The 18,746-nt window shown below is 37.4% G+C and overlaps 2 protein-coding genes across 2 annotated transcripts in view; one reads left to right on the plus strand and one right to left on the minus strand.

The window, feature by feature from the left end:
* shu (inactive peptidyl-prolyl cis-trans isomerase shutdown) overlaps positions 1 to 2,597 on the minus strand; it is a 29,042-nt gene extending 26,445 nt beyond the window's left edge. The window contains exons 1-2 of the mRNA XM_071682345.1: positions 2,239 to 2,597; positions 643 to 755 (exon numbers count right to left, since the gene is read on the minus strand). Coding sequence (XP_071538446.1) covers positions 643 to 755 — 113 coding nt within the window. The 5' untranslated portion in view covers positions 2,239 to 2,597. The remainder of the gene's footprint in view (positions 1 to 642; positions 756 to 2,238) is intronic.
* Positions 2,598 to 7,398: 4,801 nt separating this feature from the next.
* Positions 7,399 to 15,916, plus strand: RpL18 (ribosomal protein L18). The gene is made up of 5 exons (XM_071682349.1): positions 7,399 to 7,451; positions 7,585 to 7,671; positions 9,596 to 9,802; positions 15,010 to 15,133; positions 15,741 to 15,916. Exons 1-5 carry the CDS (start codon positions 7,449 to 7,451, stop codon positions 15,884 to 15,886), a joined length of 567 nt encoding a protein of 188 aa, XP_071538450.1. The 5' UTR covers positions 7,399 to 7,448; the 3' UTR covers positions 15,887 to 15,916.
* Positions 15,917 to 18,746: the final 2,830 nt, after the last annotated feature.

Below are 18,746 nucleotides of genomic sequence, written 5' to 3' on the forward strand. Positions count from 1 at the left end.
CTTTCCTTACATGATTAACCCACGTCACATCATATATATGTCCTCTGGAATCTACTTTCCAACAACCCCAACCCCTTTTGTTATTTTGTATTCTGGGTGCAAGACTCCATCCAAATATCAGTTTCAAGGATACTATACCTTCAAATATACCCACCTTTCCCATAAAAGACAGTAACCTCCCTTCTATTCAATCCTTGATGCATCCTAGACACATATGTGTATGTGTATATATCTTTCTTTTCTTTCAAACTATTCGCCATTTCCCGCTGTAGCGAGGTAGTGTTAAGAACAGAGAACTGGGCCTTTGAGGGAATATCCTCACCTGGCCCCCTTCTCTGTTCCTTCTTTTGGAAAACTAAAAAAAAAATAATGAGAGGGGAGGATTTCCAGCCCCCCCGCTCCCTCCCCTTTTTGTCGCCTTCTCCGACACGCAGGGAATACGTGGGAAGTAATCTTTCTCCCCTATCCCCAAGGATATACACACACATATATATATATATATATATATATATATATATATATATATATATATATATATATATATATATATATAAATATATATATATATGTATTCAATGTAAACCTTTCGTGTATTAAGACAGCAAAACCTGTTCCAGTCATCAAAACAGGCAATAATATTACCTTAAACTCAATGCTTCAGTTAGCTGAACAGGGAGATAATTGAAGCCTTCCTTCACATCAGATGACAGAGCAGTAGACTCTCCTGCCACTTTTTCCTGCTTTTCCTCCATCATCTAAAGCAAAGCAGCTGAACATTATTCTTATTTTCCCCACTTGACACAAATTCTCATTTCTCAGTCATTTCTTACAAACATAATGATTTTAATTACTCTCTTTAGTACCAGCCTAAGTTATCTCCTTTGCTTGGGAACAATAATTAGTCTCACATTGTGGAGCCCTTATGAAAAGTTTTTAAAAATGGCAATACAAAAATATAATTTTCCAGTCAATTCATTGAAAGTCTTGCACTGGAGGCACTTTAATATACATATTAGCCACAGTCTAAGGGTTAACCCATTTACTTTTTAACGTCCACAATGGGAGGCTAGACTGCTTCTTAACACCCACATCTGGTACAGTCTCATTTAGATGAGTCCTATACTATTGGATTTTCTTCCCTTAACAGTAGAGTCTCCATCTCCTTACGAACCTAAAGCCATGACTGGCAACTGATGCGAACATTATATAGTCAATTTGGGTGGATAATAAATTTTTCCTGGCCAAATGGTCGAGGTGTGGCATTTCATCAGTCTGACATATTCTTTTTTTGTGTAAAGTGACTGCAATATGTGTGGTGATAGAAATGCATTGGCAAATGCATCAGCACTGAAATTACTATCATCAATACATATACCAATACATAGGGGTAATTTCAGTAATATATGATCTACAGAAAGAATAGGCATCAAGTGGTATGAAATGAAGAAAGATTCACCATGTATTTCAGCAGGTACATGTCGCATGTTTCTAAAAATCCATCTTATGTTCAGTGGAAAAATATTCTTTTGAGATGTTTTATATAATATTCGTTTTTTCAAAACTATTTTTGCATATGTATAGGTTTTTGTATGTGTGTGTGTGTGTGTGAGTGTAAAAATGTGAGTTGAAAACTATGATTTTTTTCATGTTCACAGGAGACAAAAATGACATATAAAACTCCTATTATATCATAAAATAATTTTAGATGGAAAAATCTTGCTGAAAAAAATGGCATATAATTTTGCTTATGCAGTACCATGCTTTCTAGCTGCATGAAAATAAAAGAGCTGGGTATAAAACTGTAGAACTTTAAATTCTACTGTCATTCCATATGCACTGCAAAAGAGTTTCTAAGTGAAATAAGGGGGGTTAAAGCTTATTAACTCATGTGTGCCTTACAAATTACATAAATATGCCAAATCATAGCTTTATTTCCAACTAAAGCATCTTACATTTGAAAGCTTTTACATACTAGGGGAAGTTAATTCCTTAATACAAACAAATACATCTGTTACCTCAGTACCTCTGCCTTTTTAAATGACAAGCTTCAACTGGTCAGTAACAAATTCACATACTATGTAAAAACGTAACTGAATCTTTTCTAAGATCACATATTTTCAATGTCTCTGGAAGACTATATAACTGATATGGTGACAAAACATTGCTGTGCAAGACGACGCATTGGCCCTAAGAAAAAAATTTGGACTAAGGGTCATTACTTTTGGATTGGACAGTTACCTGTGGAAGCCGACTCGACCAAACCCTCAACTAATCTATACCCTGCAAAGACTTCATCATTAAGGTACATATATACTTTCACGAATCTCTAAACATCGGTGAGCCTACGCTGATACAATATAGTCTATGGGTCAACTGAAAAGACATATGGCCCTGTCGGCCATCTTCCCCGTGTCCCAGCACTTACTAATATATAATCAGTAGAGCACTGATAACAAAGAAGAGGTCTCGGTTGTCAGTTGATGCATACCCTTTCAATTATCATATGAATTATCAATAAAATATCTGAAAATTAGATACATAATGAGTTATTCGTCTACCTGTTCAGTACCCTAAGTATCCTTAACCACTTGTTGACTGCCACTTACAAAAAACTCATTTCCATACTTATATCGCAATGTCAAATCATTTCTGAGTAATAAATACATGCTCAATTAGTTCTCTACCTTACTATTTAGCTTAATACCTACTATCAGTGTCAGGCAGGTATAAGCGACTAGTAAAGATAATATCTACAAACCTTTAACTCATGTCAAGTTGCTGTCCAAAATCATGTTCAAACTGGTGTTGTACAAAAAGTCCTGTGATGAGTACGAACTCTTCTGAAAATCTTTTATTTTCTTATACCTACTCTTATAAAGACATTCTTTAAAAAAAACAGCATGTTTGAATAGCAAAAAATTGATCTAAATGGACAATGTATTTCCTTTGCGTGATACGGTTATAAGAATGTCATGAGACCTGCAGTTTTCAATTTTATAATTAGTGGATTATACAGTTCATGTAACCAGGATTATTTTTTGGAAGTTTCTAAGTATTTGCTCATTTCTCAGTTATCAAAAAAGTTATTTGTTCTATCTTTAATAACAGAGATGGTAAACTAAACCACGTAACCAATGTTCCCCAAGCCAAACGCATAATTATATATCTTCATTTCCTTGGCTTTATTTTCTTGCCTTCCAGTTACTGAACCTATTTGGGTCTTAGCTTACTTCTAGCCTGTCTCCTGTCCTCGTTCGCTTCATCGTTCCGGCAAATCTCTTAAAGATACTGGATACCAGCTGTCATCAGTAACCTTAGTCATGGTGACAAGCCTTTTGAAGTGGAAGGAAAGTTGACCAATGCAGGCGCCATTCCTTTACTTACTCCTAAGCAGCGGCGTATCTAGTGTATGGCAGGTTCCCTGGGCGCCACTTTTCAGAAGGGGGGAGAGGGTGGGGGGCACACAACAGGTTTGGTTTTTGACCTATGCTGCCCGATTGACATTTCTAACGGTTTGGTTTTGTGAGATAAAAAAAAAAAGAAACTCTTACTTTTCAACTATAGTGATATTTTGCTACCATCATTTGCATTACCGCTTCTACGTTACAATTTTGATCAAATAAGTCTTTAAGTCTTTAAACGTTAATATAAATTCACGTTTGGCCTAATTCTTCAACGGTTTATAATTATACTGTATACATTTTTATATGCATCCACTGTATGTACATCTTTTATATATATATATATATATATATATATATATATATATATATATATGCGCAAAAGATGCTTGTGGCATGAGAAGAGTGGGAGGTGGGTTGATTAGAAGGGTAGTGAGTGGTGGGATGAAGAAGTAAGAGTATTAGTGAAAGAGAAGAGAGAGGCATTTGGGCGATTTTTGCAGGGTAAAAATGCAATTGAGTGGGAGATGTATAAAAGAAAGAGACAGGAGGTCAAGAGAAAGGTGCAAGAGGTGAAAAAGAGGGCAAATGAGAGTTGGGGTGAGAGTATCATTGAATTTTAGGGAGAATAAAAAGATGTTCTGGAAGGAGGTAAATAAAGTGCGTAAGATAAGGGAGCAAATGGGAACTTCAGTGAAGGGCGCAAATGGGGAGGTGATAACAAGTAGTGGTGATGTGAGAAGGAGATGGAGTGAGTATTTTGAAGGTTTGTTGAATGTGTTTGATGATAGAGTGGCAGATATAGGGTGTTTTGGTCGAGGTGGTGTGCAAAGTGAGAGGGTTAGGGAAAATGATTTGGTAAACAGAGAAGAGGTAGTAAAAGCTTTGCGGAACATGAAAGCCGGCAAGGCAGCAGGTGTGGATGGTATTGCAGTGGAATTTATTAAAAAAGGGGGTGACTGTATTATTGACTGGTTGGTAAGGTTATTTAATGTATGTATGACTCATGGTGAGGTGCCTTAGGATTGGCGGAATGCGTGCGTAGTGCCATTGTACAAAGGCAAAGGGGATAAGAGTGAGTGCTCAAATTACAGAGGTATAAGTTTGTTGAGTATTCCTGGTAAATTATATGGGAGGGTATTGATTGAGAGGGTGAAGGCATGTACAGAGCATCAGATTGGGGAAGAGCAGTGTGGTTTCAGAAGTGGTATAGGATGTGTGGATCAGGTGTTTGCTTTGAAGAATGTATGTGAGAAATACTTAGAAAAGCAAATGGATTTGTATGTAGCATCTATGGATCTGGAGAAGGCATATGATAGAGTTGATAGAGATGCTCTGTGGAAGGTATTAAGAATATATGGTGTGGGAGGCAAGGTGTTAGAAGCAGTGAAAAGTTTTTATCGAGGATGTAAGGCATGTATACGTGTAGGAGGAGAGGAAAGTGATTGGTTCTCAGTGAATGTAGGTTTGCGGCAGGGGTGAGTGATGTCTCCATGGTTGTTTAATTTGTTTATGGATGGGGTTGTTAGGGAGGTGAATGCAAGAGTTTTGAAAAGAGGGGCAAGTATGAAGTCTGTTGGGGATGAGAGAGCTTGGGAAGTGAGTCAGTTGTTGTTCGCTGATGATACAGCGCTGGTGGCTGATTCATGTGAGAAACTGCAGAAGCTGGTGACTGAGTTTGGTAAAGTGTGTGAAAGAAGAAAGTGAAGAGTAAATGTGAATAAGAGCAAGGTAATTAGGTACAGTAGGGTTGAGGGTCAAGTCAATTGAGAGGTAAGTTTGAATGGAGAAAAACTGGAGGAAGTAAAGTGTTTTAGATATCTGGGAGTGGATCTGGCAGCGGATGGAACCATGGAAGCGGAAGTGGATCATAGAGTGGGGGAGGGGGCGAAAATCCTGGGAGCCTTGAAGAATGTGTGGAAGTCGAGAACATTATCTCGGAAAGCAAAAATGGGTATGTTTGAAGGAATAGTGGTTCCAACAATGTTGTATGGTTGCGAGGCGTGGGCTATGGATAGAGTTGTGCGCAGGAGGATGGATGTGCTGGAAATGAGATGTTTGAGGACAATGTGTGGTGTGAGGTGGTTTGATCGAGTAAGTAACGTAAGGGTAAGAGAGATGTGTGGAAATAAAAAGAGCGTGGTTGAGAGAGCAGAAGAGGGTGTTTTGAAATGGTTTGGGCACATGGAGAGATTGAGTGAGGAAAGATTGACCAAGAGGATATATGTGTCGGAGGTGGAGGGAACGAGGAGAAGTGGGAGACCAAATTGGAGGTGGAAAGATGGAGTGAAAAAGATTTTGTGTGATCGGGGCCTGAACATGAAGGAGGGTGAAAGGAGGGCAAGGAATAGAGTGAATTGGATCGATGTGGTATACCGGGGTTGAGGTGCTGTCAGTGGATTGAATCAGGGCATGTGAAGCGTCTGGGGTAAACCATGGAAAGCTGTGTAGGTATGTATATTTGCGTGTGTGGACGTATGTATATACATGTGTATGGGGGTGGGCTGGGCCATTTCTTTCCACTGTTTCCTTGCGCTACCTCGCAAACGCGGGAGACAGCGACAATATATATATATATATATATATATATATATATATATATATATATATATATATATATATATATATATATATATATATATATATATATATTCCTATGAGTCCACGGGGAAAATGAAACACGAAAAGTTCCAAAGCGCACTTTCGTGTAATAATCACATCATATGTATATATATATATATATATATATATATATATATATATATATATATATATATATATATATATATATATATGGGAGCGGGGGGCTGGAAATCCTCCCCTCATTTTTTTTTTTCCAAAAGAAGGAACAGAGAAGGGGGCCAGGTGAGGATATTCCCTCTAAGGCCCAGTCCTCTGTTCTTAACGCTACCTCGCTAATGCGGGAAATGGCGAATAGTATGAAAAAAAAATATATATATATGTGAATGAATAAAGGCAGACAGTGTGAAATGTGTGCATGGGTATATATGTATGTGTCTGTGTGTATATATATGTGTACATTGAGATGTATAGGTATGTATGTTTGCGTGTGTGGACGTGTATGTATATACATGTGTATGAGGGTGGGTTGGGCCATTTCTTTCGTCTGTTTCCTTGCGCTACCTCGCAAACGCGGGAGACAGCGACAAAGCAAAATGAAAAATAAATATAATATATTTAATATAATAAATATAATATATATATATATACATATATATATATATATATATTTATATATATATATATATATATATATATATATATATATTTCTTCTTTTTTTCATACTATTCGCCATTTCCCGCATTAGCGAGGTAGCGTTGAGAACAGAGGACTGGGCCATTGAGGGAATATCCTCACCTGGGCCCCTTCTCTGTTCCCTCTTTTGGAAAATTAAAAAAAAAAGTGAGAGGGGAGGATTTCCAGCCCCCCGCTCCCTCCCCTTTTAGTCGCCTTTTACGACACGCAGGGAATACGTGGGAAGTATTCTTTCTCCCCTATCCCCAGGGATATATATATATATATATATATATATATATATATATATATATATATATATATATATATATATATATATATATATATATATATATATATATATATATATATTCGTTGGTTTTATCTGTAATACTAGACCTTGTTGAGTACTTAAGGAAACTGAATCTTTTTAACTCCAGCAAATAGTTGCTCTTTACTTAAGAAAGTAACTAAACATAAAGTTATTTAAAGGTCGAACTAATCATATGGTAAATTTTGTATAAATGTAATATCTTTGTTAATCTTGAAACAATTAGTTCTGCAGAAATTCCTTAATGTATTGTGTAATCAAATTTTTCTGTTAGAATGAATGTGCATACATATGTGAATAATATGTGAGTAGTACGTTTAAAATTATGTGAGTATAGCAATGATATGAAATTATAGAAATATTCAATATCATTTTTCAAAATCGAAAGATGTATTACCATTATCACAATGTATACAATACCCACAATGCCTTTCGCCCTTCTTAAGAACTCTGGGTCGTAATGGTGGGTGGATAGACGTACTGCCACGTTTAATCTGACTACATCTGTGTTATCTAATAATTTTGAATACCCCTATCAATGAAATCAGGCAAATTAGACCCGTATGTATGTTTCATGAACGGTTATTTCGTTTCAGGGTAAGGATATATCTCACAAACACGACCGAAAGGTCGTTAGGCGGGAGCCCAAGTCTCAGGATGTTTATCTGAGGCTTCTGGTGAAGGTAAGCTGTTTTGTTTATTGTTCTCGTTCGTTTTGCTCAATGTCTTCTTGAAATAATGACTTATAATCAGGGTGTCGATAAGACTTCTTGTTTGTAATCACATTCTTGATGAAATTAATCTGGTAGACTATTGAAGGCATGATGTTCGTTTTAAGTATGGTCGTACATAAAGTTGGTCGACTCCTCGGTCCCTGCCGATATTTTTTCTCTTAAGGTTAGGTTAACCTATGCCTTTAAACGATCGGGGTTAAACTGTCGGTAGTTTCAGTCGTAGTAGATATTAGGGGCTGGTGTTTGTGGTAACCAGACCACATGTATTATGAACGCATATTATCGGGCTTATTACAAGTGGTGTAGACCGGTGGAAGATTATCTTTGTTGATATAACGGAAAGAGAGTAGATAAAGGGTGAATTTGTAGGTATAGTACCTTTCTTAATTAGTCTTCACGTTTGAGCAGGACATTGAAATATAAGGAATGGTTTAGGGAGATTCACTCCATATAACTTCAGATTGTATGGAACTGAATCATGATTTGTTTGTATGGAACTGATGAATTCCGCTTTCATCAAGATGTATGTTTCTAGAATAGGAGAGGATTTCTACATTTTGTCTGAAGTAATTTTGCCGTCTTGATGACGGTCGAAGATAAACCTCCACATTAACCCGTCAGGCAGTTTTTAAATCTGTGCTGTATATCTTGGTATTAGTGTAGACTGTGGTAGCTTTCATGTGTTCAGTTGTTTTCTTTAACAGCTTTATTTCACCTATTTGCACATTATTTAATCCTAGTTCTTTATGATCTTCATGGCCTTCCCCACTGTCTTATTTTAGCAGGGTAGAAATTAATGCTTCATATGGTGCTCCCCCTCCCATTATGTATTATTGGTAACATTTTATTATAACTGGAAAGTAGATATTCTTTTCCAAATCGATATAGAGAACCAACCCTTGAGCTTCATAATAATCCTCCAGAAGTAGTAGAAAATTGCAAGTTTAGCTTTGCAGTGAAACTAGCTTTGGGAAACACTGTTTTAGTTGTTTTAAGCATTCTTAACATGATATAATCATGAAACAAAAAAAATGAACATTTGATTATTCATTTAAAGTGGCATAACTAAGTTATTCATTGTCAGCATATTGTGATGCTATTTGACCCATGTGTACTGATGTACATCAATGGAATAAAACAAAACTTTAGCATACAGTAATGTATTGTAGGAAACCATCATTAATCTTGTTATTCTGGGAAGGAAGAGCATCAGATAAAAGTAAATTCGACATTGGCATTTCAACACTGATCAACATGTTGCTGATATGGCCAGAACTTCTAACGTTATGTATTATTTTAATGCTATAAGGTTAAGTAAGCATGTATTCTTTACTTAGATGATTTAATTGATAAAGTATATGCATTTTTCTAAATGTATTTTGGCATTTTAGTCACCCTTTAGTATGCAGATTAAGAAATTCCTTTCCCACATTTCCTGTTCAATCCCTTGGTAATATGTAATCCACAACATCATGTTTTTGTAAAGTTGCTGTATCCAGGATCACATCCCTAGTGGTTAGAGGAGACTATTTGATTGTGACTTATTGCTGTGGTTCGTTCACCTCTCGTTTTCTTTATGAATAAAAATGAGTTGGGTGTTCACTGAATGATTTAGTTTATCACTCATTAGCTGGGTTAGGTTGAGTCCAAGAGCTTAGGAGTAACCATTTAAGATTATGGTAAACTTTTGTTGAATTTATATCTACTAAAGGAAATATCATCATTCTGTTAAAGGAGTTTATGCACCCAGAAATTTTTTTGCTATAGTAGTCTTACTGTGAGTGATCAGTATTAGTTTTGATATGGCTTTAATTTGTTTTCCTTTTAATTAAGAAATGTTTTTAGGATAAAAACCATTTATTTTGCTTTGCAGCTGTACCGCTTCTTGGCTCGCCGCACAAAGTCCAAGTTTAACAGGATAATTTTGAAGAGACTGTTTATGTCGCGCATCAATCGTCCTCCTCTTTCACTCTCTCACCTTGTGCGCTGTGCCGCTAAACCACGTTGTAACGATAGGATTATTTGTGTTGTTGGAACTGTAACTGATGACCTTCGCATCTTCAAAGTTCCAAAACTTACAGTAAGTTGCAATATTTTTGTTTTAACCTGATTTTTCTGTTCCTTTATCCCTTTAATTTTACTGTCATGTGGTTTTAGCATGACATGTTATACGCAAGGGATAGATAAAATATACAGGCCTTTAGGAAGATCACAGAATGCTACTTGATCTTCTTGATTTTCCTGCATACAGTTGGTCAACCTTTAGTGTGTGCATTTTATAGTTTAATGATTGTCATGTAAAACCTTATCAAAAATTGTCATGTAAAATCTTATCAAAAAGTTTACAGTGTAGAATTTGCATACCAGCAATGCTTCTTTGTGGCATAGGTTATTTGTTATTGATTATTGCTGTTATTTCATTTATTTGGAGATAAACTGTACATTAAAGTAAGTGGTTGATATCATAGTGTAATGTATTGTTGGGCCATTTGATACTAAGCTTTTAGAATGGGAAGTCCTTTATTAACATCAGGGATGCTTTCTTGGAAAATGCAACTTTCTTTCCTTTTTTCATACTTGATTGCCATTTTCTGCATTAGCAAAGGAACAACAGGAACAGAAGAAGAAAGACCACATTTTCTTGCATCTATTCTTTATCTGTCATTTGCATTGCACCAAAACCACAACCAGGCCCCACAGACCTCTCTATGGTTTACCTTGCCCACTTTACATTCCCTGGTTCAGTCCATTGACATTACATCAACCCCTGTATAACACACTGTTCCAGTTCACTCTTTCCCTTGCACATTTTCCAGCCTCCTGTGTGTTTGGGCACTGTTCAATCAGAATCTTTTTCTCTCCATCCTTCCATATCCATTTTGGTCTCCCCTTTTCCTTCCCTCCACTTCTGCCTCATATATCTACTTTGCTAACCTTTCCACACACATTCCTTCCATATGTCTAAACAATTGTAGGACACCCTCTGCTTCTTTGTAAGCCACCTTTTTAATTACCACAATGCTCTCTTACAATTTTTGTACTTAGTCAGACCACCTCACACCATTTCAAACACATCCACCATCTTTCACACATACTCATTTATAGCCCATGCCTTGTATCCATATGATAATGTTGGTACTGCTATGCCTTCAAATATACCAATTTTTTTGCTTTTCCAGGTAACTATCTCCACACATTCTTCAGTACTCCCAGACCCAGAACCTTTGCCCCATATCCACCTTATGACTCACTTTCTTATCGTCAAAACTCAGTCAAATAGATTAACTTGCCACACCAGGAACATATTAATGCAGTCCTGCCAAAACTTGCTCTGTACACCATTTATATTGCATGAAGTCGTTTTATACTTTGAACCATGTATGTTTTCACTGGCTTGGCCTTAGTATGTTGAAGCTGGTCCAAAATTTCTTCAGTGTGCCATCTGAGTCACTATTTCTAGCCATGATGGCCTTGATAAATGTTCTTCTCGAGTAGTAGGCCTTGAAATCAAATCGTTTACACTGTGATCCATGGTCTGCAGTATAGACATCATGTTTGGTGGCTAGCTTTTACATTCTCTAGCAATTCCTAAAGTGTTGTAGGATGTCGTGAAGCATTATCATGTACAAGCAATTCCCTGTTTGCTAGATTATTCTGATTGCAAAAAAGTTGAATAATTCAATAAACCAGACTTCAAAGATTATCAAGGTTATCCAAGCTTTCTTGTTAGCCCTCAAGATGACTGAAAAACACTTCTTAAAGAATCCTTTCAAAGCTTGGGGTCTCAGAATGAGAAACATACCAATAATTCTTAATTCTGTTAAAACCCATGGGGATTTTGTTCAGATACTCAAACAAACTCTTGTTCATCCATAATCAAGTACATTCCTTCCTTATCTGAGTAGAAGGTGAAGCAGCTAGAGTTTCTGAAAATAATTCATCTTTATAGAATCTAGTGATGTATTGTGAGCAGATGTGGCCTTTTTAGTCTGTTTCTTGGCTCTGTCTCACTGACACTGGGGGCAACAGTCAAGTGTGGGGGAGAAGAAAAGAATATGTTATCATTATTGTCTTTCATACATTATGCTTTTCTTTTGTTGGGAGGGGTGGCATCAAGAATGGATGATAGTGAATGAGAATGAATTTATACACATGAATATTTATTTATATTGTACTTATTGCTGTCTCCCGCATTAGCGAGGTAGCGCATGGAAACAGACGAATGGCCCAACCAACACACATACACATGTATATACATAAACACCAACACACACACATATATACCTATACATTTTATTGTTTACATACATATAGACATATACTTATATACTTATGTACATATTCATACTTGCTGCCTTCATCCATTCCTGTTGCCACCCTGCCACACATGAAATAGCACAAGGTGAGGTAGCACTAGGAAAAGACTAAATAGGCCACATTCTTTCACACTCAGTCTCTAGCTGTCATGTGTAATGCACTGAAACCACAACTCCCTTTCCACATCTGGGCACCACAAAACTTTCCATGATTTACCTTAGACGCTTCACATTCCCTGGTTCAAGCCATTGACAGCATGTCGACCCTGTTATATCACATGATTTCAATTCACTCTATACCTTGCATGCCTTTCCTCTTCCAATTTGGTCTCCCGCCTCTCCTCGTTCCCTCTACCTCTGACACATATAATCTCTTCGTCAATCTTTCGTCACTCATTCTCTCCATGTGACCAAACCATTTCAACACACCCTCATCTGCTCTCTCAACCACTTTCTTTTTATTACCACACATCTCTCATCCTTTCATTACTCACTTGATCAAACCACCTCACACCACATATTGTCCTCAAACATTTCATTTCCGTCTCTTCCACCTTCCTCTGCACTACCCCTATCTATGTCCCATGTGAATATATGTGTATTTTATTTATTATACTTAATCTCTGTTTCCCGCATTAGCAAGGTAACACCAGGAAACAGGTGAAGAATGGCCCATCCACTCATATGCATAAACGCCCAAACACGCACATATACGTACATATATTCATCAACATATACCCCCCACTTCAGCCAGGTATTTATACATTTATAGGTATGTCTATAAATGTATATGTATGTGCATGTACGTATATGTGTGCGTGTGTGCAGATGTACCTTTCTTCGTCTGTTTTCTGGTGCTACCTTGCTAACTTGTGATAAAATGATCAGGTATGAAAAAAGAATGTTGTATTCCTTACCAGTGTTGCTGGAAGCAGGTGTACCCAGACAATGTCAGCAGCTTATTTATCAGCTTCATGAAAGAAAATTTGTGTAATTTAACTTTTAAGGTTATTGCTCTTTGTTTTCTTATCCAGGGGTTTCGGAAGCACTCTTGCCCTTTTTCAACCATACTATGTATTATTGACTGGTTGGTAAGGTTATTTAATGTATGTATGACTCATGGTGAGGTGCCTTAGGATTGGCGGAATGCGTGCATAGTGCCATTATACAAAGGCAAAGGGGATAAGAGTGAGTGCTCAAATTACAGAGGTATAAGTTTGTTGAGTATTCCTGGTAAATTATATGGGAGGGTATTGATTGAGAGGGTGAAGGCATGTACAGAGCATCAGATTGGGGAAGAGCAGTGTGGTTTCAGAAGTGGTAGAGGATGTGTGGATCAGGTGTTTGCTTTGAAGAATGTATGTGAGAAATACATAGAAAAGCAAATGGATTTGTATGTAGCATTTATGGATCTGGAGAAGGCATATGATAGAGTTGATAGAGATGCTCTGTGGAAGGTATTAAGAATATATGGTGTGGGAGGCAAGTTGTTAGAAGCAGTGAAAAGTTTTTATCGAGGATGTAAGGCATGTGTATGTGTAGGAAGAGAGGAAAGTGATTGGTTCTCAGTGAATGTAGGTTTGTGGCAGGGGTGTGTGATGTCTCCATGGTTGTTTAATTTGTTTATGGATGGGGTTGTTAGGGAGGTGAATGCAAGAGTTTTGAAAAGAGGGGCAAGTATGAAGTCTGTTGGGGATGAGAGAGCTTGGGAAGTGAGTCAGTTGTTGTTCGCTGATGATACAGCGCTGGTGGCTGATTCATGTGAGAAACTGCAGAAGCTGGTGACTGAGTTTGGTAAAGTGTGTGAAAGAAGAAAGTTAAGAGTAAATGTGAATAAGAGCAAGGTAATTAGGTACAGTAGGGTTGAGGGTCAAGTCAACTGGGAGGTAAGTTTGAATGGAGAAAAACTGGAGGAAGTAAAGTGTTTTAGATATCTGGGAGTGGATCTGGCAGCGGATGGAACCATGGAAGCGGAAGTGGATCATAGGGTGGGGGAGGGGGCGAAAATCCTGGGAGCCTTGAAGAATGTGTGGAAGTCGAGAACATTATCTCGGAAAGCAAAAATGGGTATGTTTGAAGGAATAGTGGTTCCAACAACGTTGTATGGTTGCGAGGCGTGGGCTATGGATAGAGTTGTGCGCTGGAGGATGGATGTGCTGGAAATGAGATGTTTGAGGACAATGTGTGGTGTGAGGTGGTTTGATCGAGTAAGTAACGTAAGGGTAAGAGAGATGTGTGGAAATAAAAAGAGCGTGGTTGAGAGAGCAGAAGAGGGTGTTTTGAAATGGTTTGGGCACATGAAGAAAATGAGTGAGGAAAGATTGTCCAAGAGGATATATGTGTCGGAGGTGGAGGGAACGAGGAGAAGTGGGAGACCAAATTGGAGGTGGAAAGATGGAGTGAAAAAGATTTTGTGTGATCGGGGCCTGAACATGCAGGAGGGTGAAAGGAGGGCAAGGAATAGAGTGAATTGGATCGATGTGGTATACCGGGGTTGAGGTGCTGTCAGTGGATTGAATCAGGGCATGTGAAGCGTCTGGGGTAAACCATGGAAAGCTGTGTAGGTATATATATTTGCGTGTGTGGACGTATGTATATACATGTGTATGGGGGTGGGTTGGGCCATTTTTTTCGTCTGTTTCCTTGCGCTACCTCGCAAACGTGGGAGACCGCAAAAAAAAAAAAAAAAAACTATCTGAAGAGATCAGATTTTTGGTGGTTATTGTTACTATAAGAGGAATGTTGAAAGCCCATGGAGAAATAAGTTCGAGTTACTGTGGCATGGACAGAGCTCATTACTTGTCATGTCAACTGAAGACAGTTGTTCTTTCATTGTATAGTAATTTGGGTGTAGCTTTAATTTTTGTTTTTGCACTGTGAAATCAAATTCAAAATAAACAGTGAATTGTACTAAATTAAGGTGTGTTTAGACCATGACAGAGTGTATTGATAATGTTTTGATATATTCAAGGTCTGTGCTCTACATGTGACTGGGCAGGCGCGCGCACGCATTGAGAAAGCTGGTGGAGAAATTATTACCTTTGATGTCCTTGCTCGTCGTGCTCCTACAGGCAAGAACACAATTCTGATTCAAGGTAAGTTATCAGTTTTGTTAATTCAAGGTTATAGAATTATACAGATAATGTTTGTTATTGCCAATTAAAGCCCTATGAATTTTTCTGCTGTGTGAAGTTAAGAATGACTTTGTGGCCTAATTAAGTATAGATATGAAAATTATCCAACATGAAGGATACCAGCATTAATGCCAGGCATGACCTGAAAATGTAAATTATTTTGTCAGCCCATTGTCTTAGCATATTGATTCATGCATTTTCAATGTTATGTGTTATTTCAGGTTAATTTTTCCAAGTGGCTTAATTTTCAAAGAAAATGTATTGAGACAAAGTTCCAGCTATCATGAATGATTTCTTTGAACTGGGATTTTTGTTGATAGTGCTCTTGTGCAATGATGACAGACTGTCTTAATACAGGGCTGTCTTTAAAGTTCATATAATTGAGTGTTGGTGTCATTTTTCATGGGGTGACTTTAATGTATTTCTTTGTTGTCATTGGACTTGTGGTAATTCATCTCTATTTTTAGTGGTTCATTTGGTATTTCAGAGTTTGCAGTTCAGGGTTGTTTTCAGCTTCAACAGTAAAAAAAGTTTTGATCATTTACAATGATTTCTGCTTGGTTTTCAGGCAAACGTAAGGCTCGTGAGGCATGCAAAAGGTTTGGTCCTGCTCCTGGTCTTCCTCACAGTCACACCAAACCTCTGGTGCGCAGCAAGGGACGCAAGTTCGAGAGGGCTCGAGGCAGGAGGTCTAGCTGTGGTTACAAGAAATAAACAATGAAAATATATTAAAGAAATTAAGAATTTTTGTTTTGTCTAACCTTTACTTTTCTTATGGACAGCACATTTTTTTAAAATATGATTTTAATTTTGATTACTTCAATGAATTTATTCAGCTATCCTTAAATTTGCACACTTCGTGAATGAAATTTAGCATTGCAACGACATTTGAGTTTACAGAAATTTTTTTGTTTGAGGCAAATGTCTCGTCAAAGGTCACCATCTTTTATGGCACATGATAGCTGTTTTCAAGGATATAATTGTGAAAATTTCATCACAAATCCTTGACAAGTCGTTCTTGTTCAGATTTTCCTAGAGCTGCACGCACAGTGGTAAAAAAATCATATCTGCAGTTCCTTTTTTGATCAAGTAAGTAATGAAAGGGTAAGAGAGGTGTGTGGTAATAGAAAGGGTGTGGTTGAGAGAGCAGAAGAGGGTGTATTGAAATAAGTATACATACAAATTTAACCTTTAAAGAAAGCCGAAGTACGGTATGATTTGATAGCTCCAAGGTTCTAGAGAAAGCCAAAGTACATGTATGATTTAATAGCTTCAAGGTTCTAGAGAAAGACAAAGTACGTGTATGATTTAATAGCTTCAAGGTTCTAGGTATCTTAAGGTCAAGATATATGATTGTACAGTAATATCTTTTAGTGTTTAGATGTCTTTTTCATACAAAAAATCAATGAATATCGGTCAGGATCAGTGCTTGGCTATGGTTCTACAGTCTCCTATCACGCCATATATTGTGCTCATAAGCTTCACTCTTGTTTTGCATTCAGGGCCAAAGACATGAATATAACGCTGTTGGAATTACTATACCTTCAAACAAACTCCTCCTTGGTTAAACAGAGGATGGCCTTTTCGTTCACATACACTAGCATGCACAGGACTTCAGCTCCCTCTCAGCCTATATAGCACCTCAACCCTCATGGGTTTCAGTACTAAATCCAGTCCCAGGTGCTTTGACTACTTGCGCCTGATCCTTCCCATTTGGTTGCTCTCTGCTTATCCTGTATTGTACTGCTATTGGACCTCACTACCATACATGTGTTCAGTTTCTCACAAACTCCAAGATTTTGTGATGTGTGTAGAATTTATCCTTGGAATCTGAAAACCATCTTCAGACCCACATGTGACCACATTGTGTAATGGATATTCCCTGGTTCCACCCACTGACAGCACATAACTCTCCCTCGTCCAGTTTATATGTGAACCAATTTGTGCCCTTCAGTTCACACCTGAATGCTAGGCTCTGATTCCCCAAAGCCTCCATTCAACTTTGTCATTTTCTATACCTTGCTCATTTACACTACAGACAGAATATCTTAGCCGTTTTTTCTTTCATTCTGCCACTATCCCAGAGCTATTTCAACACACTGTTCAGTCCTCTCAGTCATACACTGCTTACTGACACCTTTTTCTGGCACACTATACATGCATTTTTGTACTTTGAAGTGGTTATTGTTATCAGGCATTTTATTTCAAACATCCAACCTCCTAACATTTAAGGACCAAAACCCATCCATACAGCACTCGAGAATATTGTCTCTTCAAACATGTCCATCTTTATCTTTACTTCTGTTTTTCCATGTTATTTAAGACCCAAGACTTATAGCATCTCAAATATGAAAATGTCTTAAATTTAGATTGTAAGACCCCATAAGGAACATGAGTGTAGAATTTTGCTCGAGTCCAGGACATGGTATCACTGATAATGAACAATTCCTGAAGCTAGACAAGCTACATTTTGCATTGTGCATGGCAGCAGAATAGGTGTTTTTGTGGGATGTTCATGTCAGGATAGATGAGACTTGGAAGCCCCTCCCCCTCCAATTAAAAATCTGTAGTGTTAAGGTTAAGTATGGCAATCCTCTAACAGGTATTTTAGATGATTCATTGTGGACAGGCTTAGTCATGTTATGTTGACCAGTAGTCAATTGATTTAGAGGCCTACCCAATATGTGATAACCAGATGCAGTACAACTGTGGAAATGTAACAAAGCTGTTTTTTTTTTTTCAGACAAGCCAGGGTAGAAGTATATAGTCAACGTTAAGTAGATTATATATGGTTGTGTTGCAATACGATTATGTGCACACATACAATCCATGTTTAATTAAAAAGGGTTTCAGTATTGCATACGGTTTTATCAGTAGGTATTGATAACTTTCCCCATACCTTGAAGCTTTGGAACTCTACCTTCTCATTCATGTCTTTTCCATTAATTATGACCATGAACGTTTTGAATGTCAGATTTTTAACTTGTGAATATTTTTCCATGTCTCCTTTTTTCCCTTTCATAATCCTCTCTATAATTCAGTTAAGACCCATCTTCTATGTGGAGTTTTGTCCATGACTGTATTATTGTGGTGTGATATTCCTCGTAAATGTCAAAAATTAATGTAGAGTAAATGTGAATATCACCTGTAATTAGGTGTTATACTGAAATCTGCATTATGGAGGTACTTTGTTGTAACATTTGAGGGACCAACAGGAATGAGATATAAAATTTCTACAAGTGTTGGCAGGAAGGCTTCATGTGGTGAAGAATGAACACATGACATTGATTTTGACTGCTGTACTTGGTGAATACAAAACTTATTATAGGTCAAGATACAGTATTTAAAGTAATGTTTCATGTGTTGTAAGATTTATTGTTTCATACCCCTGTTTGGAGTTGATGTATTTGTAAGAAACTTTGGGAGAGATGAGCATCATCTATGTCCTTTCTCGTGTTCCTCTCTTTTTGAGGACTAGTTTGGTGCTGTAAGGATTCTTAAAGTTGCTGTGGTAGTGGGTAATAAAACTAGATATTATGGTGAAGCTCTGTGTCTTTTAGACTTTTTTTTATTA

Source organism: Panulirus ornatus, chromosome 34 (assembly GCF_036320965.1).
Source record: "Panulirus ornatus isolate Po-2019 chromosome 34, ASM3632096v1, whole genome shotgun sequence".
In the NCBI taxonomy this organism is placed as follows: Eukaryota; Metazoa; Arthropoda; class Malacostraca; order Decapoda; family Palinuridae; genus Panulirus; species Panulirus ornatus.

Bases quoted from the DNA above. Each gene is read 5' to 3' on its own strand.
- RpL18 (XM_071682349.1), top strand. The intron at 7,672-9,595 runs GTAAGCTGTTTT...TTTGCTTTGCAG, and splicing joins ATCTGAGGCTTCTGGTGAAG to CTGTACCGCTTCTTGGCTCG. The intron at 15,134-15,740 runs GTAAGTTATCAG...CTTGGTTTTCAG, and splicing joins GAACACAATTCTGATTCAAG to GCAAACGTAAGGCTCGTGAG.